At 48.4% G+C, this 26,570-nt stretch overlaps 1 protein-coding gene across 3 annotated transcripts; it reads right to left on the reverse strand.

Annotated features, from left to right (window-relative positions):
* Positions 1-1,652: 1,652 nt before the first annotated feature.
* On the reverse strand, positions 1,653-25,831 carry LOC310751313 (glutathione S-transferase theta-1-like). 3 transcript variants are annotated; one of them, XM_083590613.1, is made up of 6 exons: positions 10,846-11,226; positions 9,538-9,597; positions 6,595-6,667; positions 4,716-4,866; positions 3,383-3,559; positions 1,653-1,873 (listed from the first exon to the last, which is right to left on the reverse strand). In XM_083590613.1, exons 1-6 carry the CDS (start codon positions 10,955-10,957, stop codon positions 1,673-1,675), a joined length of 774 nt encoding a protein of 257 aa, XP_083446739.1. In that variant the 5' UTR covers positions 10,958-11,226; the 3' UTR covers positions 1,653-1,672. The 3 variants fall into 3 exon arrangements, with proteins under 3 accessions (XP_083446739.1, XP_083446741.1, XP_083446740.1); XM_083590615.1 differs by lacking the exons at positions 6,595-6,667; positions 9,538-9,597; positions 10,846-11,226 and adding exons at positions 23,870-23,957; positions 25,554-25,805; XM_083590614.1 differs by lacking the exons at positions 1,653-1,873; positions 3,383-3,559; positions 4,716-4,866; ... (1 more) ...; positions 9,538-9,597; positions 10,846-11,226 and adding exons at positions 14,877-15,128; positions 20,898-21,074; positions 22,179-22,329; positions 23,870-23,957; positions 25,554-25,831.
* Positions 25,832-26,570: the final 739 nt, after the last annotated feature.

Here is a 26,570-nt window from a genome sequence, read left to right on the forward strand (position 1 = left end):
CATAGAAGACCTGTTGACTTCTGTGTCTCCAAAGTGAGCCAGTGTGGGCTGGTGTCTCTTCAAAGCCCATTTGCTCTGACTGCCATAGGTGGCTGGCACAGAATGGGGGGCGAAAGTGCTGCCGTGCCCTGTTCACAAGACCAGAAGAAGAACCTTCATGACCAATCAGAGTTCAGCATCCTGTCCATAGCTGTCAATCTTCCCTTTTTTTGGCGGAAAATTCCCTTATTCCAGTGCCATTTCCCACTGCTTCCCGCTGCTATCCCGGATTGTTAGATATCCCATAGACTGTCCCCAGGACAGGTGAGGCTGCTGATCCCTTATTTTCAAATCTGAAAGTTGGCAGCTACGATCCTGTCCTCAATGTGACCTCAATGTGAAACCCCCAAGCAGGATTTGATCCCATACAGGGATCGAACCTGCAACCTTGCTGCCTCCAAGCATGGATGCTAAGCATAGCCATCAGGCCTAGTCATAGCTGTCAACTTTCAGATTTGAAAATAAGGGATCAGCAGCCTCGAAAATAAGGGACCAGCAGCCTCACCTGTCCCGGGGACAGTCTACGGGATATCTAACAATCCAGAATAGCAGCGGGAAGCAGCGCTGGAATAAGGGAATTTCCCACAAAAAAGGGAAGGTTGACAGCTATGGGCCTAGCAGCCATCAATAGCCCTCCCCTCAGTGACCCCCTCTCCACCTTGAACAGCAGCTTGGGCACCCAACTCCAACCAGGGCCTGGCAAGATCACTTGAACCAGCAGCAGAGGTGCTGGATACTGCCCCAGTCCCCAAGGACCCCTGAATTGGGGCCTCCAGAGTCAGCACCCTCTGAGTCTGCTCCCCTCCCTTCCGAAAAAGGGACCCTGCTGCACATTCCCTGCCATGATGGCTTTACCCCATACGCCATGAGGGAATGAGGGGTGCTCAGCTACAGGCTAGAAAACTGACCCTCGAAGGCCTCCCGTTCTTTGGGGAAGGGGGCAGAGTCTGACTGGCGATGTGTGTGTTGACAGATCTGGCCCCAGACGCTTAATATTAGGGTCTTCAGCCCCAGTTTCCAACCTCCCCTCCTGGCCCCTCCCACCCTGCCCTATGGCCGTTCGAACTGTCTTTGCCCCCTCTCCTTCCCTACCACATTTATTTCCTTTTGCTGCCGTTGCTGATGGAGAGGGACCATGGGTCCGTGGGGCCCAGCTCTGGACTGGGGAAGAGCCCACCCTGCCTGGGAGGGCCACTGCCTGTCAGAGCAGGCAGTCCCAGGCTGGCTAGGACAGGCCGTTTCACAGGTTGGGGACCCTGTGCTCTGACTCCACTTGCAACAGCATCCCCAGAGCTCTTCTTTCGTCGGAGAAAAGGCCTCAATGCGCGCAGAAGTTGGTGCTTTGGGAGATACCTGTCATTGCTCCCCCAGAGAGCTCGATCGACTGCCTCACCTTGGGCAGGTTTGGGTGCTCAGTCAGTGCTGGGTGCTGGGCACCAAGCAAAGCAAACGGTCAGCATAGGGCCTGCCCGGTAGCTCTGTAGGTCATGCAGACTCACACCGGGAGCGAATACTTAGGAGAAGGCAGCTGCTGCCCGTGAGCAGAAGATCAAGGGGCACACCAGGGACTGTGACAGCATCCCTCAACTTAGAAAGGAGAGGCAGAGACGGCGGCCAGCTGGGTGGCTTTTATTCACTTGAGGATCTTCAGTAGCACCGGCCCCAGCTGCTCCTTCAGCCGGGGATCGATCTGGATGGTGCTCAGCTGTTTGATGTTCAGGATCAGCTGGTGCGCTTGCAGGAAGAGCTCCTTCCCCACAGCTTCCTCCACTCGGTCGCGCCACTTGGCCAGCCTGGGCCTCCCCTCAAATATGTTGCACCCAACACCAACCGGCTGCGGAAAGTGGACGGGGTGGGGGTAGGGAGTAAGTCATTGGGGTCTATGGGTGTCAGGGGCTGGACTGAAGAGGAATGGTGGGAACCACTCCCCCTCTCTTCCTGCACCTTCCCGAGAGCAGGAGGACAGTATAGATTTAGAACAGTGGTTTGCAGAAGGTCATAGGTAAAGGGTAGAGGGACCCCTGACCATTTGGTCCAGTCGTGGCCGACTCTGGGGTTGCGGCGCTCATCTCCCTTTGTTGGCCGAGGGAGCCAGCATACAGCTTCCGGGTCATGTGGTCAGCATGACTAAGCCGCTTCTGGCGAACCAGAGCAGCGCACGGAAACGCCGTTTACCTTCCTGCTGGAGTGGTACCTATTTATCTACTTGCACTTTGACGTGCTTTCAAGCTGCTAGGTTGGCAGGAGCAGGGACCAAGCCACGGGAGCTCACCCCATCGCGGGGATTCAAACCGCCAACCTTCTGATCAGCAAGTCCTAGGCTCTGTGGTTTAACCCACAGCGCCACCCGCGTCCCCATTGCAGAAGGTCATAGTGTGACGTTAACACATGAGAGAGTGCTGGAGGTGAAATAGTTAAACAGGTTGCCCACTCAGGACCCAGGGGGGTGGAGTCAGTGGGACTCCCCACTCACTAAACCACCTCTCAGATATTTACTTGTCTGCCTAGCCCCTAACTCAGCCTATTTCGTTACACTAACTCAACCTACCCACAACTCTAGCCCAATTCACACCCACTTCAACCAACCACCCAACTCCCAACAAACTCCCCAACGAACTCTTCTTTGCCCCTCCCAGAGCTGGTTTTATAGTCCCACTGACTCCACCCCCCTGGGTCCTGACTGGGCAACCTGTTTAACTATTTCACCTCCAGCACTCTCTCATATGTTAACGTCACACATAGTTCAGAGGCTGAAGAGGGAAGGAGCTGGGAAATATTGGGAGAGCAGCAGGAAGAAGAAGCACCAGGGGAAAGACAGCTAACAGACTCAGTGTCTCTTGAAAGCATTCCTGACTCCCCTTCTCCCAGAACCCGGCGGGCATTGAGAGTAATAGAACAGAAAACTCAGAGGCAGAAAACGCAGATCAGCTGGTGCAGGGATGATGCAAAATAGGAGGGACTGAGGGGGTGGGACTTGACTTGGAGCAACGGCATTATCTAAGAGAGACAGCATTCCTTCGTCTCTCTCTGTGACTATTGAATAAACTACATGGTAAGAACTCTTCTTGTTTTGATGCTTCTTTGCATCCCGCCGTGAGAGGGATAGGATTCCCTGAAGCCTTGACAGTTGGGAAGATTGCCCTGCACCCTGTTCTCTGTTGGCAGCTGGATCACCCACTTAGGCCACTCAAAATAGCCACTGATCACCCTTGGGCCATTTGCTCATCCCACAATGTGCCCTCGGTCAGGTTTTGAGGGAAGGCAGGCTGCTCCCCTGCTCTTCCCAGTCTGGCCAGGAGGCAGTTCAGAAAGGAACCTGGTGATCCCTGGGCTCAATCCTCACCTGCATGAGCTCCACAATGGCCACTAGGTCTGCCAGCGAGACCTCGCTGCCCACCAGGAAGGGCTTGTCCTGCAGGAAAAGCTCCTCCAGCTGAGTCAAGCAGGCGCCCAGCCCCTCCATCACCTCCTGTAGCTTCTCTGGGGGAAGCGGCTGGCCTGTGAAGAGCGGGATTAGCACCTGCAAAGAGAGAGAGAGATCACATCCACACCACACCATTAAAGCCTGGGAATTGTAGTTTACCCTTCACAGAGCTACACTTTCCCAGGGAAAGCCTGAGAAGTCCGGCTAGAGTGCCAGTCAGGGGAGGCTGCTCATAGGAGGACAACAATGACCTTGGATGGTTTGAACTCAATGGTTTTACAGTCTCAGTGATGCACTGGGCAATAGATATAGGACACAACATAGATTTCAACCTTTGGGAGTAACTTTGGAAAAGCGACTTGAAATTGACAGCATGTTGTTCTTTGAAAAAGAACTATTTGAAAATGATTCATAGATGGTGTTTAACTCGGAGTAGGCTTGCTAAGATCTACAAGACAGAATCAGATAAGTGTAAAGAGGTGGAGGGAACATTCTTTCACATGTGGTGGACATGTAAAAAGGTAAAAGAGTTTTGGGAAATGATTTGTAATGAACTGGAAAAAATTACTTCCCCCCAAAACCCAGAGTCCTTTCTGCTGGGAATAACTCAGACTGAAATTCCTAGGTGTCAGAAAAGGTTATTTTATGTATGCAACAACTGCAGCCCATGTTTTGTTAGCCCCAAAATGGAAAGTGAGTGAGGTCCCAACTAAAGAAGATTCATAACTTAAGTTGACAGAATTTGCACAACTTGAAGATTTAACATATAGAATAAGAGAGCAAGAAGAACATAGGTTTAGAGAAGATTGGAAAACATTTATTGAGCATATGGAAAATAACTGTGTAAAGCTGAAAACGCTGGCAGCACTAAGAAAAATTCAAAAGAGTAAATAATTTTTGATTGATGTGATAGTGGAAAACCGATCAGGATAGTTATTGTAAAATATGCAGGGATGTAAGATATGCAAAATGAACCATGGAAAGAGAAGAAGGGAAGTCACTGGATATTTTAAAGTATGGCAATACTGTGAGTTGGACAGGAGGCAGTAGCATGAATGGGCAATTTCCATTTCTCGCTGCCTGGAGAGAAGGCAGCCGCAGGCTATTACTGTTAAGGGCATTAAGCCAGAGAAATTTGGGCAGAGGTTCTGAGATAGGCCTTCCAAAACCTCATCTGTGACCCTGAGCCAAGCAGGTAACCCCCAAAACTGAATATCCCAGCCAAAGCCCACCCATCTCTCTGTTGCCTTACCTTGATCCACATGGCCTTGGGAGCGTTGGCCCGGATATTGGCCTGGTGCCAGGACAGGTATTCATCTACCTTGGCTCGCTTCTGGACGTCCGATGGGTACCAGTGGTCCGGGGTGTTGTACTTGCGGCTCAGGTACAGGAGGATGGCTGTGCTGTGCCCAGAGAAGAGAGGGTGACAGGCGTCAGGGGCACAGTGGGAGCAAATGGAGCAGGGAAGCCCATCTCAGGGCTGGAAGGCTGAGAGCAGACCAAAGCTGTGCTGGAGCCCCAGATACACAAAGACCAGTCTCTGCCCCATGGCAGCACCCAACCCCTCACCAAACACCTTATTGAGTCACGTGCTCTGAAGCCGCAGAGATAGGCCTTCCTGGGTGCCGCTCCCCCACTGCGATACACCCACCACCACAATTTACATCGAGCTCAGGACTGGATCGCTTTCCATCTGGTGTCAGCTGAAACAGAGCTCAAAGGACTTTCCCAACACCAGCGTTTTTCTGTCTCCTGGTGAAGTGAAGGCCCAAGACAGGTGTTGATCATCATGTGAGCTGCGCACAGGTGGTCTGAAGCGAGCTGCTGCCATTCCTGTGGAGCCTCTTTTTATTGAGACAAATATGCAAGCTAGGCAGGTACATTTTTGGGCTGTGACCTTTACACATCTTCCGCCCCGAAATCGTGGGGTAGTACAAAGCTATTTTGGCACCTGTTCCACAGCGTCATTTTCCCCTTGCACAGTGTATGACGAATGGAGACAAAAGGTCTCAAAGGAAAAGTTTACAGTCAGGACACTGCTGATTGCTGAGACCGCAAAAGGTCAGACACAGGGGACGATGTTCCGGCAGCCGTGGCTTGCCTGAGGGGGGGGGTTTCCCTGCACCCCAGGGTCACGCGTGCAGGCAGATTGTGGCTGCCTGCTGGTGGGGAAGTGAGCTCCCTCCGGACCCCACTCCCCACTCCGCGATATCCCTACACCTGGCCCCAAACTCCTGACTCCTTTGAGCCTCTGAGCTGTGCTCAACAGCATCCAACCGTCTTGTGCCCTCGCGACATACAGATGAGATAGAAATTGGGAGGGTGGTAATAAAAGCCTTCTGGGAAATGATATATAATGAATTGGAAAAATTGCTTAAAATAACTTTTACCAAAAAAAAAAAAAAAAAACCCAGAGGCTTTCTTATTAGGAATTGTAGGTGCTGAAATTCCAAGGGAGCAGGAAAGACTCTTTATGTATGCAACGACAGCTGCATGGATGTTGCTAGCCAGAAATGGAAAGAAGATAAAGTCCCTACCAGAGAAGAATGGCAAATCGAGTTGATGGACTATGCCGAAATGGCAAAACTGACCGGAAGACTCAGGAACCAGGAAGACCAAAACTTTCATAAAGAATGGGGGGGGGGATATAATTTACCTTGAAGGCCACTGTAAGCAGTTGAAAACATGTGCAGGATTGCAATAACACTTGTAATGTAAAAACAAAATTAAAAAATTCCTTCCAGTAGCACCTTACTAAGCACACGAAAGCTCATACCAATGACAAACTTAGTTGGTCTCTAAGGTGCTACTGGAAGGAAATTTTTTATTTTGTTTTGACTACAGCAGACCAACACGGCTACCTACCTGTAACTAGAACTTGCAATGTAACGAGAACTATTGACACAATGGAGTTACAAAAATTTGGATTATTAAAATAAAGATGCAGCAGGAGGTTTTAACAACAGAACTCACAGAGGAGAAGGTGGGAAGTCCAGAGGTTTGTAGGATTCTTGTAACTTTGAATGTGTTGTGGTATGATTGAAAACTCAAGTATGTAAAATCAAATATATATTTTTTAAGATAGAAATTTGGAGGGGAAGGAAGCCATGGCTGCCTGCCTGCCTTCTTACCCTTCAGACAAAACGAAGGCCTCATCCCTCAAGACGGGAACTTTCTTCACCGCAGTCGCCTTGGGCAGCGGCCCTAAAACCAGGTGGGTTGGAGGGAAGCGACACAGCACACAGTTAGACCTGGCAGGAAGGTTGACAGGAGATGCCCAGCACATCCAGGACTCCAGAATTGGAGCTTGCCTGGACAATCTGTTCTGAGTGACAGCTGGAGAATTGGTGAGCAGATGTCTGTGTACCAAACACAAACAACAACTCCAGATTCTGCAGAGCAAATCAGTGGCCAATTTACATTTTGAGCCATGCAGATTGAAATATACTCGGAGTCGAGTGTGGATTTCATGCTCTTTATTCAGCTCATAGTAGTGAGGAATGAAAGTTTCCCCAAAATATCTGCTTTATATACATTATTTACACAATGGGTCGCACGTGTTTGGCTAATTCTGGGATTCTCCTGTAGGCCAATCAGGTTGCGGATTCACTTCCACCTGGAGCTGGATTGGGTGGCCCCTGCGGACCAATCAGACTGCTGCATTGTTCTAGGACCAATCAGACTGCTGCATTCTGAATCCTATTGTTCTAGGGCCAATCAGACTGCTGCTTTTTGGATCCTATTCAACTCAGTACATAACACAGAATATCCCAATAAATCAGCTTTGAGTCCAGTGCCATATTTTTTTCTACTCAGAGCAGGCAGCCAGGAGCCCCCAACATCTGGAAACTGGGGAGGGGGAGACAAAGTGGGGTGTTTGCTCCACTTTGGTTGTCCTGGTTCATAGCCACAGACAGACCCAAGGAAGCTCTCCACTCTAGGCTAATCTTGCCCCCCAATAATAACCACACCTTGTCTGAAAATACTGGGGGAAAACTGAAAATACTTGTTATTGTCACCTCACCCCCCACACCTCTGGTCTGGCTTTCAAAGCTGCATGAGAGAAGTTCAAACTATGTTCCGAAGTGGAGTTTGGAAAGAGCCCTGAGCTCAAAGTACAAGGTGTGTTTATCTCTAGCCTTGCATGCAGAAGGGGGCAGGGCAAAGGGCATGCAGTCCTGATCTCTTCCCAAGGGAATGAACCTCTGGCTCCGTGAGTTTGCTTGGAAAGGGTCACTGGATTTCAGCAGGAGCCTAGTGGCAACAGCACAGCATCAACTGCCCTTGAAATCCTTACGGCAATATTTACATTGCAAAGAGAACTTCACTCTACAGCAGCAGGGGAGTCCCGTTTACTAAAATCGGGGGACTTCCCTTAAACCATATTTTTAGCATCTCTGTCCTGCCTTTCAGCAACAAGGCACCCCGTGAGTTCTGGCTGAATGCTGCTGGCACAAACTGACCCCTGGAGCAAGAAAAGTACGTTTCTGAGCACAATTCAAAGTGTTGGTCTGACCTTTAAAGCCCTAAACGACCTTGGTCTAGTATATCTGAAGGAGCGTCTCCACCCCCATCGTTCTACCTGGACACTGAGTTCCAGCATCGAGGGCCTTCTGGCGGTTCCCTCACTGCAAAAAGCCAAGTTACAGGGAACCAGGCAGAGGGCCTTCTCGGTAGTGGCACCTGCCCTGTGGAACGCCCTCCCACCAGATGTCAAAGAGAACAACAACTACCAGACTTTTAGAAGACATCTGAAGGCAGCCCTGTTTAGGGAAGCTTTTAATGTTTGATGTTTTACAGTATTTTAATATTTTTTTGGAAGCCGCCCAGAGTGGCTGGGGAAGTCCAGCCAGATGGGCAGGGTATAAATAATAAATTATTATTATTATTATTATTATTGTTATTATTATTATTATTATTATTATTATTATTATTATTATTAAAGTGTGCTTGGAGCCTCCTTTCGAAATGGATGTTCTTGGGAAGGGGGAGGTCCAGCTCAGGAGCTGCTGGGTGAGGCAACAAGTGTGTCAGTGCAGCCAGAGATCTGCCCACATGCCACCTTCAGCTGGCAGCCATATTCATGCCCCCCAAACATGGGCTTTGCAAGTGTGGTGTCAATCCATCCTTGCATGTTTTCCCGAAACAGTTCAGGGCCAGGACTGACGACACAGAGCAGGCATTGTCCTGTGACAATCATTTCTTCTATCGCTGCTTCTAAGGTTAAAATAACAAGCAGTCCTCTTTTGAAAAACTTGCCAGCATTGTTCATCGGCCCTGTATTTACAGTACTCCCAAGCCTGCTTTTCAACCACCTTGACACACATTCATTGGTTTGGCCCATTTCCTGATGGCCCTGAACAGTCTGATGACAGTCACTGTGCTATTTTGTCACACTTGGGACAGACCATGAGCCTGGGGGACTCTTTGTAGGAGAGCCAGAGCAGGCAGGAGAACCAACAGCTCCCTCCACAACACTTCCTGGAGCAAAGCAGCTTGGAATTTGACTCATCAGGTGTTGAAGGAAGCCCTGGATAGCAGCCATCCTCTCAATGTGATCACCTGTACAAATCAACTGCCCAAGAACTCCTCTGGAAACCTGTTCCGGGGAGAAGTTTCAACCTGAGCCAGAAGCTAGCAGGCAAACATGTTCACACACAGCAGGAACAAACAAGTGCCATATTCCAGAAACGAAAATAACGAAGGGGGAGGTGAGGATACTTAGGGCGGCCACCCGATCTGTCAGCTGGTGGTAAATACCTCCTGCTGGCTCACAAACATCTTTTGAAAGAGGCTGCAAGAACTTGAAGGCCCCCAGCGAAGCCACTTCTGAACGGGGCATTGAGCCCAGGTCCAAGTTTGGCCTTCCGACCATTGGACCCACAGAACTGGGGGCATCTCCATGCAAACAGTGGGGAGCCCCAGAACCAGAATTGTGTGGGTGGCTGTGGGTGAACTCCCAGGCTCTTGCTGCTTCCAACCCTCTGAACCACGCCAACCTGGGCAGCTGGCCTGTGGACTACCCTGATTTTTCTGTATTATACAAAAGCATCACCCAGCCTCTCAGCTCTTACCTGATGGCGTGGCTCCCTCTGGGTTGCTTGCGCCCTGCACTTTCACCCCCAGGATGGAATCTGGCAGGAGAGATGCAAAAGCATCAGCAAAGGGAGGGGAGCAGAAAGGCAGGCAATCCATCTCAGATGGGAGAACTGCCCTCTTGCCCAGTCAAAGACCCACCTCCCCAAGCTCAGGCAGTTTCAGGGTTTCTCATCAGTCATGTCAAAGCAGAGAGCCACCTGCAATATTCAGCTGGCCGTGATGACTCCCAGATCACAACAGCATCTGCTGAAACGGACCGGGTTTCCACAGAGCCCACCAGAGAAGGCTAGTCCCAAGAATGGAGTAGCAGGTAAAGGGAGAGACTTGCCCCCCCCCCCCAAGTTCCTTACACCAGAGTGGGCTGTCCCAGCAGGACTGATCCTTCTAACCAGGCCCATTGCACAGAGGAGGGTTGAGGCCAACTTCCGGCCAAGTCCCTCAGAGTTATTTTTTCCTGGGAAAATTAATCCCAGATTGTTACAACTCTTCTTCCTCCTGATCTCAGAGTCACTAACACATGTCAGAACTTGGCACATAAACATTTGGAGGAGAAAGAGGGAATTTTTTTTTTTAAATAATTTTATTTATTTGGTTTTTTAGATTAAAGTTTTACAATCACATATCCAACATAAAAACAAGATTCCAAAGAACCTCCTGGAATTCTCCCTCCTCCCCTTTGTGGGTCCCATTAGTCATTTCCTCCTGCATCTTTTACAGTAATCCAAATCTTTTACATCTCCATTATGTCCAAAATTCGCCATTAAACTACAAGCGTTATTCCAACCCTACTAATGATTTTAGCTGTTTACAATGGTGTTTTTTTTTTAAAGATATATTATAAAATTTTCCCATTCCTTATTAAAATTTTGGTCTTCCTGATTTCCGATTCTTCTGGTCATTTTTGCCATTTCGGCATAATCCATCAAACTTAATTGGCCATTCTTTTCTGGTAGGGACTTTACCGTCTTTCCATTCACTGAGTCTAAAGCATGGCGAGAAAAAGGGAATTCTTGCCATGCTTAAAATCAGTGAATGTCTCCTGCTAGGGAGAAAGGGGGGGTGCACTTAAAACCAGGTCTTCTGAAAGCAGGCAGCAAAATGAGGAAGAAGCTCACCTTTGGAGCTTCTCCAAGTCATTAAGAGACAGGGGTCTTCCCTCTCCCCCATGCAACATCTCTGCACTTTTTCTTCGGGAGATAAATTGACCCACCCTGACCTCAGCGCCCCCACCCCTCCTTCGCTGCCACCACAGAGGCGCCGGAAGGCAGGTGCATTTAGCTCACCTTTGAACAGCTCCACAGCTCTGAATTCAAAGGGGATGTTGTTCTTCTTGGCAAAGAGGTAGACGGCTCGGCAGGGCTGGGAGAGGAGGTCCAGGTACAGCTCCAGCACCATGGTGGTCCCTGGGCATGGAGAGGCAGAGCAGCGGAGAGCAGAGATTTTCCTCTATGTAGTCTGCCTTTGGCAGAACACCCTCCCAGGAAGAACAGGAACTGCAGCAGGGCAGAGAGCGAGGGAGTAGCAGAACGCAGGAGCCTGCCAGCCAGCCAGATGTTCTCCCTGAGGGGCGGGGTATTGACTCCAGCAGGCAGGGACTTTTGCTTTCTTTTTTCCTGGAAAAGTACAAGAAGCGAAGCACGTGCGACTGGCAGAGCCTGCGGTGGCAGTCAACAAGGAGGGCGCAGACCCTCGAGGCCTGGTTGGATGGGTCAAAAGCCCAGGAGAGACTCTTTGACCCGAGAGCCTGCTCACTGAAATATTAACTTTGCAAAGTGGCAGCGAAACGCTGGCTGGTTTCCCAGGTGCTTCGTACGTCTCTAGTGCACCAACAGATACTGCACACATTCCTGCAGAAATTTCTATGCCCACCATTTGCAGGTGTCTGACAGGCAGGCAGAAAGTGCAGTAGGTGGCTTGGCCAAGTGTAGAGCGACTCTTATTGTATCATTGTCTCCACCCCTAACATTCAGCCCAGACACTGAGGTCCAGCTCCGAGGGCCTTCTGGCAGTTTCCTCACTGTAGGAAGTGAGGCTACAGGGAACCAGGCAGAGGGCCTTCTCGGTAGTGGCACCTGCCCTGTGGAATGCCCTCCCATCAGATGTCAAGGAAGTAAAGAACTATCTGACTTTTAGAAGACATCTGAAGGCAGCCCTGTTTTATGTTCTACTGCAGTTTTATAATTTGTTGGAAGCTGCCCAGAGTGGCTGGGGCAACTCAGTAAGATGGGTGGCATCTTGTTGTTGTTATTCCATCCCCCGATTGCTGCTGACCCAAGAAACAAGCCACAGCCTGCAAGGACACAGTAGAGCTAACTGTACCAACATCCAGCAAAGATGAAACTTCTGGGAGAGAAAGGCTTATCAGAAGGGGAGGTTTGTACCGAAGGAGTCGACAGCAAGGGACAGCATCTGCTCTTAATTTGTTCTTGAATGACTCTCATTCTGCTCTTAATTTGTTCTTCAATGTTCTTGAATGACTGCCTGGCTGTTTTCTAAGTGGGCTGTCGAGGGCTTAAAATGTGTCACATGATGACAACATGTCTCGGAAAGAAGGTCCTTTTGGATCTGTGGGGAGCAAGGAGTGTCCCCATTATAACAATAGATACAGGATCTGGCTTCCCACTGTGGTTGACCAGATGCTTTCAGCAAACCCCCAAAGCTCAACTTGACCATCATGATTAATAACAGCGACTTCTCCTCCACCTTGGCTATTAATTTGTCTAATTGCCTTTTTAAGGTTGTCTAAGCTAGTGGCCTTGGCCGACTCGTGTGGGAATGAAACCCATAAAAGATCAGACCATTCTTTGCCCTCAAACTACTGCCAGTTGGTTTCACTGGATGAGGGAACATTTTCACCATCTCGCGTACAATTTCCTAAGCCTCCATCACATTTCCCATTCCCTGCCACTCATATTTTCTTCTAAATAAAGAAGCCCCAACTGTTGTGATCCTTCCAGCGGGTGCAGAAGACTCCTTATGGGGTCTTTGCTGCGAGACCACATTCATCCAGTACTATATCAGCTGGCTCCCGGTGGAGTACAGGATCAGGTTTAAGGTGCTGGTTTTAACCTTTAAAGCCCTATACGGCCTAGGACCCTCGTACCTACGGGACCGCCTCTCCTGGTATGTCCCACAGAGAAACTTACGGTCTTCAAATAAAAACATCTTGAAGGTCCCAGGCCTCAGAGAGGTTAGGCTGGCCTCAACTAGAGCCAGGGCCTTCTCGGCTGCGGCTCCAATCTGGTGGAACGCTCTGTCACAAGAGACTAGGGCCCTGCGGGACCTGACATCTTTCCGCAGGGCCTGCAAGACAGAGTTGTTCCACCAGGCCTTTGGTCAGGGCGCAGCCTGACTCGCAGCCTGACTCCCTCCTCTGGCAACCTGCACAGAGTTTTGCTTAATGGTTGCCATCAACTTGATTTTAATTATTTTTTATAATGAAATATTTTTAGAATGTTGGTTTATTTGTTTGACTATTTGATTGTTGTTAGCCGCCCTGAGCCCGGCTTCGGCTGGGGAGGGCGGGGTATAAATAAAATTTATTATTATTATTATTATTCCTCACAGGGGACTTCCTCCATCCCCCTGGATTTTCTTTTGTGCAACCTTTCCTAACTCTGCAATACCCTTTTGAGAGTGGGGAGACCAGGGCTGTACATGGGATCCCAAATGTGGTTGCATCACAGAACTGAATAGACACTACAGTACTGACAGCTTTATTTTCCATCACTAGTCTGGAATTCACCTTTTTCCCCGGAGCGGCCGCACACTTGACTCAACATTTTTGCTGAGCCCAAGGCCTCTTTCCGCAGGTACTTGCCGACATCACTGTGGAGAGGAATGAAGTGGGGATGTTTCTGCCCCAACATGTATCACTTGACACTTCAGTTGACCCTCATCAGCCGTTTTGCTGCCCACTGATGCTGCTTGGATGAATCTTCTGTGATATCTTTGTTGTCTCGCTTGAGTTTTCCCCATCCTGAATCATTGGTGTCATTCCCAGACATGGCTGCCACACTGCTTGCTCCTGACTCCCAGTCATTTAGGATCAGGCCTATAAGAACTGCTGCTGCAGCTACCACCCAGGAGGACTACCCTGCTCAGCACCTGAGGGCCCCAGTCCTGCCACTCACCACCTGGCCCAGGGCAGGGCCTGATGGGCTCTATAAAGGACTGCTGCCACTGCTGGGCAGAGAGGGCTCTGTTTTGTTTTTGGTTTAAATTGCTGTTATTTTTTACCTATGTCATTTTAAACTGTGATATTAATGTATTCTTAGTTTTAGATTTTGATTTATGTGGAAATTGTTTCCCATTTGGTTGTGTATTTTTTTGATGTGGTTTATTTACTGTATATGACTTTTGTAGTTATGTAAATCTTGTCATGCTGTAAGCCGCATACAAATAAAAAATGATGGTCAAGTTAAAAAGCCCTGTTCCTGATACAGACCCATCTCTTCCTCCCAGTAACAGTTGTATTTACATCTCTCAACATTATGGAGGAGCCCCCCCTCCCCCCAGGCAAGACTATGATCTTGCCCAGCCAGAGCAGCTGGAGGCACCAAATGAACCCCCTCTCTTTATTGGATCAGGCTCTTGAAAGAGATGAATGACCAGCACCAGGATCCTGCCCCTCCTTGCACGGTTGGGCCTTGCATAAGGATCATTGGGTAGTAGCTAGCAGCTTTAACTGCATGGTAGTTGAGGCTGTTCCTTAGGTGGGCGGCCAAGGCAAGTTCCGTCCCACCCCTCTTGTACAGGGAGGGGGCACAGGTCTACGACAAAGGATCCAAGGGTGAAAGACACAAACGGTGAAGCAGCACACAGAGGACTTCCTCTATCCTAAGGCTCCTTGCCCCATCAATGTGGAGAAATGAGAGTAAAGCAAGTGAAGTCCTCTTTGACCTTCTCCCTAGTCCACCTACCTAAAGGTCTTCTTCACACAGATGGAAAGACACACAAAGAGGGACAGGATGGATCCTCCCACCCCTCAATAGGCCACTCCCAGTTAGGACTTTGGAATGGATGCAGTGTTTTGATTCAGGAAGGACCACAACTCTCTCTGGACATGGAAGAATGGGCAGAATTTCTAGAGGGGTGGCTCCTTTTGCCCAGAAGTGGTCCAGAAAAGGAGCCAAGTCACAAGGCTTTCCGAGATTGGACCAAAAGGTTCCCGTACCCCCCTGGGCCCTCTGCTTCATGGCCTGAACTCTTCTCCTGGTGACCAGCCCTGAGTCCCAAAGATGACAATAAGGAGAAGTGGCACCGGGGTGCGGAGCGTTGCTGCTCCAATTATATTTGAAGAGACCAAAACGTGTTGGTTGGTTCTTGAGCTTTATTGAGGGGGACTCTGCCCCCCCAATGGCGTTCACTTCACATACTTCAGCAAGTGCTGCTTGATTTGTTCCCTCATTTCAGGAGGGAGTTGATCCTCCGTCACTTCCTTGGCTTTGAAGAGCTCCTTGTGGGCCTCGGCAAAGAGGTCCTTCCCCACGGCTTCTTCCACTCTGGAGCGCCAGGCAGCCAGCTTGGGTCTACCTTCAAAGACGTCGTAGCCAGCGCTTACAGGCTGCAAAGAGAAGGAGAATGATTTGGCACTGTAATAAACGAAAATCTGCCCTTATTTCCTTACGGGGAACACAAGAGCCCTCATAGAGTCCTTTGTAGGTTCTCCATCGGTCGGAGGAAAAAACCAGAGGCCAACCAGAGAATATTGAGAAGCAAAGCAGCTTGTAAGCTTGATCTTTATTGATCTGTTGCAACAGGGTGCTCCCCTCACATACAGGAGAGGAGGAGGAAACCAGAACAATGCCGCGCAAGGCCTTATAAAGACTTTTGAAACTGCCACCCTGTAGATCAAGACCACCCCCAGAAACATCATACATACATCACAGAAGGGGTGTAACCTAAGACCACCGCTCAGATACATCATACCTACATCACAGAAAAGGCGGTCTAAAACAGAAATTTGAATGTTGTTTTTCTCTTGTCGTTGTTTATCTCCTGTCTGGCAAATTACCTCTTAATGCTTACTGGATTGATATCCTGGGGAGCCTGGCCAGTCTTTTGTAAAGATAAGTACTTAGTTCCTGAGCCAGATCACTGGCTCACCCTGTTCATACACAGGATTTGTGAAGAGAGGATTTGTGAAGGAAAAGGCAATGGGGAGGCTCCTCCATTTGACCTTGCAGAGAAAACACCTGGTCAGCCTGGGAGTCAAAATGGCTCCATAGTTGCTTTCCTGTGCAGCTTCAGACATGTGGCCTATATATCTATGTACGTGTTTGCTTGGTACATTTATGAACCTTTATTATATACATAAGACCATAATTTATTTATTTCAGCACGGATGCAGCCCCAACACCTGCTCAAGAGGGCTGCCACCATTCAATGCTGGGAGTCTAAAAAGTGATAGAGGAGCAGAGAGAACGATTAAGTGGAAGAATGATCAAGGATTTGCTTGTACGTATGCAAATAAAATGCCGTCGGTCTTGTCAGCCGCTCAATGCTCTGGATTCCTCAAGGACCACCTCTTTCCATATCACCCTACCTGGACCCCGAGATCCTCTTCTGAGGCCCTCCTTCGTGTGTCACTTCCTTGAGAGGTCCGGAGGGTGGCAACACGAGAACAGGGCCTTCTCTGCAGTGGCTCCCCATCTGCGGAATGTTCTCCCCAGGGAAGTTCACCTGATGCCTTCATTATACACCTTTAGGCGCCAGGCAAAAACATTCCTTTTTAACCAGGCCTTTGCTTGACCTGATTGACATCCTATGGCCTTTCCAAATGTTTTTTTTCTGGGGGGGGGGGGGCGCTATTGGGTTGTTGGTTTTATTTTTATTATGTATTTTGTGGTTTTATATCTTGATTGTATTCTGTGAACTGCCCTGAGACGCCCGGGCATAGGGCGGTATATAAATTCAATCAATAATAATAATAATTCCGCCCATGGAGAATCAGAGAAGGTCAAAGTCATGACTGAAGTCTTCACAGTCTGTGAGGAGCCCGGCTCCACAGATTTTTATCCTTAGAGCAGAATGATTAGAGGAACTTTCAGTGGAAAATGGAATTATCAGTACGAACACCACTTAGAATGATAATGAGTACCTTGGGTTAAGGTCCGTTCTTAACCTGAAACTGTTCTTAACCTGAAGCACCACTTTAGCTAATGGGGCCTCCTGCTGCTGCTGCCGCGCCGCCAGAGCACGATTTCTGTTCTCATTCTGAAGCAAAGTACTTAACCTGAGGTAATATTTCTGGGTTAGCGGAGTCTGTAACCTGAAGTGTCTGTAACCTGAAGTGTCTGTAACCTGAAGCGTATGTAACCCGAGGTACCACTGTATGAGGTATACAATCAAACACAAACAATAGTTATTTTGGAAAGCCTGCCTGGATAGTATTATTAACACCTGGATTGCTAATTGATTTCTACTTCCTGCTATATGCCTTTGAAGTACCGTATTTTTCGCTCTATAACACGCACCCGACCATAACACGCACGTAGTTTTTAGAGGAGGAAAACAAGAAAAAAAAATATTATAAACAAAACAGTGGATGTATGATTTTTGTGGTTCATGCTGTGGCCACAGACATGTGATCTGACAGTGAGTTTGGAGTAGCCCAATGCAAAAATCCTGAGGATCCATGTGGATCCATGCTTTGTAACCACGTTTTTGCACCCCAGGCAACAGTGGGTGCGTGATTTTTTTGGTGCAAGATGTAGCCATGGACATGCTATGTGATCTGATGGTGAATTTGGGGTGACCCAGTGCAAAAATCCTGAGGATCCATGTGGATCCGTGCTTTGTAACCACGTTTTAAGTGGGGAGGGAAGGAAAAGCACTCAAGGGACAAGGAGCACGCATGGGGTGTGTGGAGAAGGATGCTGCTAATAATGCAGAAGAGCGGTTTAAGGGGAGAAGAAGCACGTGTGGGGTGGGTGGAGAAGGATGCTGCTAATAATGAAGACGAGGGGTATAAGGAGAGAAGGCTCGGCTCCTCTCCCACTTTGCTCCTTTAAAGCAAGTAGGCTCTGCTTTTCTCCCTCCTCCCCGCTCATCCCCAGCTTAGCGAGCTGAAAAACTTTGCTGCTATGTAGCGAGCTGAGTGGGGAGGAGAGAGGGACAGAGAGCCTGCTTGCTTTAAAGGAGCCAACTGGACAGGAGCCGCTTACACTCATGGAAGGGGAACCATGGATCCTCTGCTCACAACTGCAGCAGATCCCCCCGCCACCCGTAGGCATTCCCTCCATAACACGCACAGACATTTCCCCTTACTTTCTAGGAGGAAAAGTGAGTGTTATAGTGCAAAAAATACAGTAAATGCTGAAGAAGAAGAAGAAGAAGAAGAAGAAGAAGAAGAAGAAGAAGAAGAAGAAGAAGACGACTTGGGTTTCAGGATTAAGAGGCTGAAAATAACTCCTGGGAGCCTTATCATTGTGGCATAGATTACCAAACCATTACCTTGTCCAATGCTTATGGCGAGATGAATTCTCTAGCCTTTGGACTAGTAGAATTCATGCCAAACTCCTGAGTTATGGAATCTCTCCCTCAGATTCCCTAAAACTAGACCAAATCACTGCTCAAAGACTGATCCGCCAAAGACTGGATGACATCGATTTACAGCGAAATTATACGCTGGGGGGAGGTGTTTGTTCGCCCCAGAACATTGGTATCACTTTAACTTACTGCGTTCCATCATACCTTTCCTCCCTTTCGACTGTTGCCCATAGACTGGCCTTCACCAAAGCGAGGTTTAACGTTTTTCCCTCCAATGTCCTGAGACATAGGTTCTCAAAGGGCCAAGCCCCCGCCGTGTGCGAATGTGATAAGGTGACGCTGGAGTCGCTCCAGCACATTATGTTCACTTGCCCCTTGTTCAATGTGCCACGGGCAAATTTGTTGGGCTCAATCATACAGAAACTAGAGGGTACCCCACCAAAATTCCACCTTGCCCAAATCTTGCAGGACAAGGATACCCACACGACCCTGAAGGTGGCTAGGTTCCTAGTTGCTGTCCTTTCCCAAAAGCGACGCCAAGGAGCACTACAAGCTAATTAAGGTGTAGTATGCCTTTCCATTTTATAGTATTTTATTGTTATAGTGGTGTTTTAGCAATTGTTTTTTTTATTTCCCTACGGCACAAGCTGTTATTTATGTGTTGTTTTTACCTGTATGGGCCTATGGCCGTAATAAATTTCTCAAAAACTCCTGGGAGCCCTGAGTTGCTTAGCTGAGAAGAAAGAATCTGAGAGAAGAACAAACTTGCAAACATGCTACGCTGTTTCTTTTTAAGCAAGGCCAGAAGAAATGTTCCCAAGCTTTCATTTGTTTGGCAAGAAGAGACACTGTGCCTGCATTGTTTTTCTGTCGGGGGTAGGTGGGAGGGAATCAGGTGCCTGAGCTCACTCTGCATGCATTTTGAGAAAAGCTATCATTGCCAAATGTGCAAGGAAATCTGCCCCACAGGTATCATCACCATACCCATTAACCGTCCCGATTTGAGTGGGACATCCCGGCTTCTGATGAGAGATCTTGGAATGTCCCGTTTTTTGTCTTGTGCTGTGACGCAAATCAGCTGGCTCGCGTCAGAGCGCCCTACCAAAATACGATTGCTTTTTGCTCTCATGCTAGTCAGCTGGCACATGCAAGAGCACCAGACAAAACCCTCGCATGAGTTGGCTGGTTCCAGCGAGAGCTCAGCACCAAAAAAATGAGCGTCCCAGTTTTGATCAGTGAGATGCTGGATATACATCATGAGTGGGGTAGCATCTCTGTGGCACCCAGCCCCTGCTTCCGGCTGGCCACTGTGGGAAAACGACACTTAATTAGACATACCTTTGGCATGACCCAACAGCCAGGCTCTCCTCACCTCCCGAAGACCCAAGTTCTAGTGTTCCAAAAGAGAGAAAATCTTCCGCTTCTCTCTTCCCACACTTCCTGTTCTGGAGTGGGACTGGATTGGTGGTGGGACTGATTGGAGGAGGAAATGTGGGAGTGAGAGGGAGGGTCTACTGGGATGTTGGGGAGGGAGCAGGTGGGTTTAGGGCCATCCAGGTAGAGCCTCAATTGAGGTCCCTGAGGTTAGAAAACAAAGAGACCTCGTATTTCAAGGTTTCTGAGCAAAACAGTCCATGAACTGCATTCACCAAGACGTTGGTTGTTCATTCTCTCAAGAATAAATGTTAAATCCCTGTCTCTCTCACAGTTTATATTTTGAGGGTCTAAACCATGGGTAGGCAAACTAAGGCCTGGAGGCTGGATCCAGCCCAATCGCCTTCTAAATCTGGCCCGTGGATGGTCCAGGAATCCGTGTGTTTTTATATGAGTAGAATGTGTGCTTTTATTTAAAATGCATCTCTGGGTTATTTGTGGGGCATAGGAATTCGTTCATTCCCCCCCATATAGTCTGGCCCCCCACAAGGTCTGAGGGAAGTGGACTGGCCCCCTGCTGAAAAAGTTTGATGACCCCTGGTCTAAACACCTGCCACAAAGCAAAATATTCACAGCAAGGCTGCGTCAACAGACCTAATTTTCTGTCCCGACTGGCCTAACCTAATTTTCTGTCCTGACTGGCACTGGCTTGTTCCTAAACTAAAAAGCTCCAGGTGTGTGTGTGTGTGTGTGTGTGTGTGTGAGGGAGAGAGAGAGACAGACAGACAGCCGGCGGGGGGGGGGGGAGAGGAGAGGAGAGGAGAGGAGAGGGAGAGGGAGAAAGAAAGAAAGAAAGAAAGAAAGAAAGAAAGAAAGAAGCTTCAGTAGTGGCCAGTGGCGTAGCGTGGGTTGTCAGCACCCGGGGCAAGGCAAGTAATTTGCGCCCCCTAACCTGTGGATTTGCACCCCCTAACCCGTGGATTTGCGCCCCCTAACCCATGGATTTGCCCTAACCCCAGATGTTGCGCCCGGTGCGGCCGGCCCCCCCTGCACCCCCCACGCTACGCCACTGGTAGTGGCGCCCACCCTGTGGAACACCCTCCCTTCAGATGTGAAGGAAATAAGCAGTTATCCTATCTTTGAAAGACATCTGAAGGCAGCCCTGTTTAGGGAAGTTTTTAATATTTAATGTTGTATTGTTTTTAACATTTGATTGGGAGCCGCCCAGAGTGGCTGGGGAGACTCAGCCAGATGGGCAGGGTATAAATAATAAATTATTATTATTATTATTATTCAGCCACCTGGTCACTTGGCTTCCCAGTTTGCAGCTCTGACCTCTTCTTTTTGAGATGTGGTGATCCCACCTGGCTCTGGCTAGCAGGAAGTGATAAGGTGCCTCAGCCTCGCCAGGAGCCAAAGGCCATTTCCTCCCAGAGGCCCCCAGACCTCATCGCCCCCCAGCACTCACCTGCATGATTTCTACAATGGCCACCAAGTCTGCCAAGGAGATTTCCGTGCCAGCGATGAAGGGCCTGTCCTGGAGGAACTTCTCCTCAAACAGCTTCAGGGTCTCTTTCAGACTCTCGAGGGCTTCTTCAATCTTTTCGGGAGGGGCAGGATGTCCCAGAAAGAGAGGCAGCAAAGCCTATGCAGAGAAGGGGGCAAGAGGGAATTGGACACCGGAGACGTTCTAGGTATGGCTCTTCACCTCTCATCACCGTGTGAGCAGTGAGAGGAAGGAAAAACGATGGCAGCTGCCAGCATTTCATCTCTTGTGGGCGGGCAGGGTCTCGCTAACAGATATACAGTGGTGCCCCGCAAGACGAATGCCTCGCAAGACGGAAAACTCGCTAGACGAAAGGGTTTTCCGTTTCTTGAGCTGCTTCGCAAGACGAATTTCCCTATGGGCTTGCTTCGCAAGACGAAAACGTCTTGCAAGTTTGTTTCCTTTTTCTTAACACCGTTAATACAGTTGCGACTTGACTTCGAGGAGCAACTCATAGAACGCAGTGTACATAGTAGCCTTTTTTGAGGTTTTTAAAGACTTTGGTGATTTTTGAAGCTTTTCCAAAACTTCTTTTGCAGCCATTTGGTAAGTTAAGCTTTTAAAACTTTTTTGGGGGGGTTTGGATTTTGGGTTGGGGTGTTTGGAATTCAAGGACTTGGTGTTGGGGAGGGGTTTGCAAGAATCTGGAAGTTTGTGTGTTTTTTTCTGCATTTTTATGATTTTCTGTGACCATTGGGGCACTCTGCTGTTTTTTTAAAAAAATTCTGGATTTGAATTTCTGTGTGCTAGGTGGCTGGGGGAACAGTTGGGGAGGGGTTTGCAAGAATCTGGAAGCTTGTGTTTTTTCCCCTGCATTTTTATGATTTTCTGTGACCATTGGGCCACTCTGCTGTTTTTTTAAAAAAATTCTGGGTTTGAATTTTGAAATGCTCTTTACAGTATGTGTGACTTTAAAGAGCACTTAATAAACTCTTGTTGTACCAAATTTGGCTTTGTTTGGACTTTTTTTGACCATAGGAACGCATTAATTGATTTTCAATGCATTCCTATGGGATTTCGTGCTTCGCAAGACGAAAAATTCGCTAGACGGAAAAATTCGTGGAACGAATTAATTTCGTCTTGCGAGGCACCACTGTACATTCACAGGCCACAAAACTAAGCCCAGCTCTGGTCCCCCTGTTGCAGCAGAGACTTCTCTTCTGTAAATTGTCATCTGGGCCAAGAGGCAGTTCCAGCCCTTACCTTTGCCAGGTACAGTTTGGTGCCACACATTCGCGTGGCCATGTGTTGCCAAGACAGATATTCGTCCACACGGGCTCGCTTCTGCAGGTCCGAGGGGTACCAGTGGTCAGGGGTCTTGAATTTCCTTGCTAGGTACAAGAGGATGGCAATGCTGTTTGGGTAGAAGAAAGAGAGAGAAGAAGATCAGCAGGCACAAACAGTGAATAACAACAGATGAAGTCGGATGCAAACAAGTTGGGGGATTTTTCTTCTTCTTCTAATTTTTTATTATTATTAAATACTTTTATTTTGCTTTAAACAAATACATATAAATATAGACAGCCAAAATTACAGAAAAAAATTCCTTAATAATGATAATAATGGAAAAAAACTACAAAAAATATCAAAGTACATGGCACAGAACATAAGCAACTGTGGGAAAGAAAAAAGAAAAAGGAAAAAGGAAAATAGGAAAATAGGAAAAAGAAAAAGGAAGATGAGCCAAAGCAGGAAAGCTCTTCTATTGTACACTTCCGTCAAGTTCACAACAGATCATTATTCTTATCAGTTCTCTCTATCTGCATTCCAAAGGAATCCCTCATCTTGGTATCAGGGAGCATTTCTCATGCGGTATCATTCTAAACATAACCCGGTCTTTCTTGTTGAGCCCTTGTCCCCTAAATAATTATTTAAACATTTAAATAATTCTTCTTCTTCTAATTACACATACAGTAGATGCTTATAGGACTGACAGTGACAGACCAAGAATGAGGCTTTGTGGTCATAGGGAAGAGCTCGATTAAGACATGCTCCATAGCGACGCCTGCCCTGTGGAACGCCCTCCCATGAGATGTCAAACAGATAAACAACTATTTGACTTAGCCTTAGAAGACATCTGAAGGCAGCCCTTCAGGGAAGTTTTTTATTGTACAGTTGCATCTAGGAAGTCAGAAAGAATCCATTCCGGAAGTCCATTCGACTTCCGAAATGGAAACCAAGATATGGCTTTCTATTGGTTTCCGATTGCGCAGGTGTGCTGGAAACAATAGCGGAAGCCGCGCCGGATGTTCAGCTTCCAAAAAAAGTTTGAAAACCAGAACACTCACTTCCGGTTTTTGATCATTCGGGAGCTGGAACGTTCGACTCCCAAGGCGTTCAGGGACCGAGGTACGGCCGTAATGGTTTATCGTGTTTTAATATTTTGTTGGGACCTGAGTGGCTGGGGCAACCCAGTCAGATGGGCAGCATGTAAGTTGTTGTTGTTGTTAATAATAACAATAATTTAGACACTGTCTCAGTGTGCAGCAGCTGTGAGGACAGGAAATTCTACACTAGTGATCATTAGGAAAGGAATTGAGAATAAACCTGCCGGTATTATAACGCTGTTATACAAATCTGTGGCGTGACCGCTTCTGGAATATTGTGAATAGTTCTGGTTACCCAACCTCAGAAAGGGTACTGTAGAGTTACAAAAAGTCCAGAAAAAAAGGCAACCAAAATTATCAAGGGGATGGAGTGAATTCCCTATGAGGAAAGGTTGCAACATAAACTTAGTTAAGGCCTTGAAAACGAAAACACAAAACCCCAAAGGGAGGAAAGCAGAGATTTATGGGTTTCCAGCAGGATCTGGTGCACAGTGAAGTTGCAGGGGGCCTGTGTGGCTACTCCCCAACACAAACACACAAAGTAACAGCGCCGTGGGTCCTTCTTACCTCTCTGCCAAGGTGAAGTCGCCATCCTTCAAGGCGGGCACTTTCCCCAGCAGATTCACCTTGCCAAACTCCTTTGTCCTGTTTTGCCCTGGAGAGATGGACAAAAGGAATCAAGAGGCAGCTATTCGCTCATGAGAACCATGACGCAGGACCCTGCCTTGACCCACCCTGGGTGGGGGGTGCTGGTCACCCCTACCTGACCCCCCACTCATGCTCCTTCTTACCTCTTTACTGGATTGCTTTGGTTGGGAGGTGGGGGCAGCTGGGCAGGGGCTGTGTGCTTGTCAGCCATTCTCCTAAGTCAGCTCTTAGGTAATAAATCTTTTTCACACCCACAAAGTAAGTAGAATCAGAACAGTGCAGAGAACAAGCCAATTGCTCGGGAATGGATGGAAGCAGATGGGCATCTGCCTCAAGCATGTGCGGGGTGTGGGAATGCACAGCAGGCACAGATACACGTCTGACTTGCATCAATACCAAAGGTCAGCAACGAGCGAATTCTTCTGCGTCTGGGCAGCTCAGGCTTTGCACCGATTGGGCAAAAGGGAGGGGGAAACGAGCCGTGCCCTGGCAGACACTGCCACAAGCCAGGGGTCTTTTTGCAAAGTTTGTTTCTCCTCCTTGCAATCCAGTTAATCATTCTACAACACAGTTTTTTCCTGGTTGCCACAAATATGAAATTCACGGCTGCTTTTATTAGGAAACAATCAATTCTTACCCACCCTTTATCAAGAGGCCCCAACGATTTGCAAGCAAAACTATTGGAAACAGCGAAAGCCTATTTTAAATGTTAGGAAGTAAGACCTCTTCGGCGGTATCAAGTTGCGAGGGAACCCAAAGCTCCAAATGAGATCCCTGAACGCTTCTAAGGTTTGCACAGCCATTCAGACAACCTGTGTCAAGCAGTCAACAGGCAACTTGAGTGTGACCCTCTTTCTCTCCCCGCCCCCCAATTTTATTAATTTTACAAACAAAAAATACAAATAAACACACATCAATAAAGTCATACTGTATGTGGAGATTCTCTGAATCTCACGACTTCCCCCCATTCCATCCATAGTATCTTATTATAAGCATCTACAACTGCATATTAGTCTGTACAGTGGTACCTCGAGTTAAGTACTTAATTCGTTCCGGAGGTCCATTCTTAACCTGAAACTGTTCTTAACCTGAAACACCACTTTAGCTATTGGGCCCCCTGCTGCCGCCAGAGCACAATTTCTGTTCTCATCCTGAAGCAAAGTTCTTAACCTGAGGTACTATTTCTGGGTTAGCGGAGTCTGTAACCTGAAGCGTATGTAACCCGAGGTACCACTGTACTCCGGTTTTTATATTGAACCATATTATCCATGTTTTTAACACGACAAGTGTGTCAGAATCCTGCTCTTGTTTCCATCTGCTTAAAGTGGTCTCCTAGATAACTTATAATTTCCCCCCATTCTTTTATGAAGTTTTTGTCCTCTTGGTTTCTGAGTTTCCCAGTCAGCTTTGCTATCTCGGCATAGTCCAACTTGGTTTGCCATTTGAGAGCGACTCTCATTTAATCCATCCTTGTCCGAGTCAAACAGGGAGTTCAAGCCAACCCCCCACCCATCAAATAAGCCCCCCGCCCAGCCCCTGCAACTCAAGACGCTGCACCCTGGATCTTGTGACTAATTCTTCCTGCCCCATCCACCAGTCTTACCTTGGATGAGAGCCACATGCTTGAACTCAAAGGGGATGTTGTTTTTCTTAGCAAAGATAAAGACAGACCGGCAGGGCTGGGAGAGGAGGTCGAGGTAAAGCTCCACCACCATCCTGGCAGCAGCAGGGACAACCAGAGTAGGGAATCGGCTGGCAAGAGGAGGAGAGAGCAAACAGTGCTTTCCCGCTCCTGGGAGATCTGGGCTCGGCTGCTGGGCCTCTTGTACCTTGGCCAGACCAACTCGTCAGCAGCTGCTGCTCCTCCTCAAAGCCAATTGGAAGAGGCCTTGATCCTTGGCCTACTTCCCTCCCGCCCACGCCCAAGCAGCGAGGATCGCCAAAGGCTTCGTCAAGCCTGTTTTGCCAGAGAAGAAAGGAGGGAAAGTTCACAGGAGGGACTGGATAGCAGCCAAACAAGATTTGAGAGTTTAAAAAGTGCCACCTTCAAGGCACATAGCCTCACGTGAAGAAACACTACCTCGTAGGAGCTGCACCTACTCCAGGGCAGGATTACGGCCACTTGGGCCCTGTCTTTCCAACCCACCTCCACACAAGAGCTCAACCTTCTTTGGGCTTGAGCCTCCACCCAGAAGCCCTGAGTTTTTCTGCCACTGAAATGAGGTTCTGTTGCCCCTGCAAAGAACTTGATCCTGAAACTGCTCTGATCAGGAGCCTTAAAATCCATAAAGGTTAAGGTAAAGGGACCCCTGACCGTTAGGTCCAGTTGTGGCCAACTCTGGGGTTGCGGCGCTCATCTCACTTTACTGGCTGAGGGAGCCGGCGTACAGCTTCCGGGTCATGTGGCCAGCATGACTAAGCTGCTTCTGGCGAACCAGAGCAGCGCACGGAAACGCCGTTTACCTTCCTGCCAGAGCGGCACCTATTTATCTACTTGTACTCTGACATGCTTTCGAACTGCTAGGTTGGCAGGAGCAGGGACTGAGCAATGGGAGCTCACCCCGTCGCAGGGATTCGAACCGCCGACCTTCTGATTGGCAAGTCCTAGGCTCTGTGGTTT

This window comes from Podarcis filfolensis, assembly GCF_964270895.1.
Source record: "Podarcis filfolensis genome assembly, chromosome: 16".
In the NCBI taxonomy this organism is placed as follows: Eukaryota; Metazoa; Chordata; class Lepidosauria; order Squamata; family Lacertidae; genus Podarcis; species Podarcis filfolensis.

Coding starts and splice junctions, on each gene's coding strand:
- LOC310751313 (XM_083590613.1), bottom strand. CDS start 10,957: ATGGTGCTGGAGCTGTACCTGGACCTCCTCTCCCAGCCCTGCCGAGCC. Junction 4,867..6,594: donor GCCTTCGTTTTGTCTGAAGG/GTAAGAAGGCAG, acceptor CTCTGGGCACAG/CACAGCCATCCTCCTGTACC. Junction 3,560..4,715: donor CCAAGGCCATGTGGATCAAG/GTAAGGCAACAG, acceptor CTCTCTTTGCAG/GTGCTAATCCCGCTCTTCAC.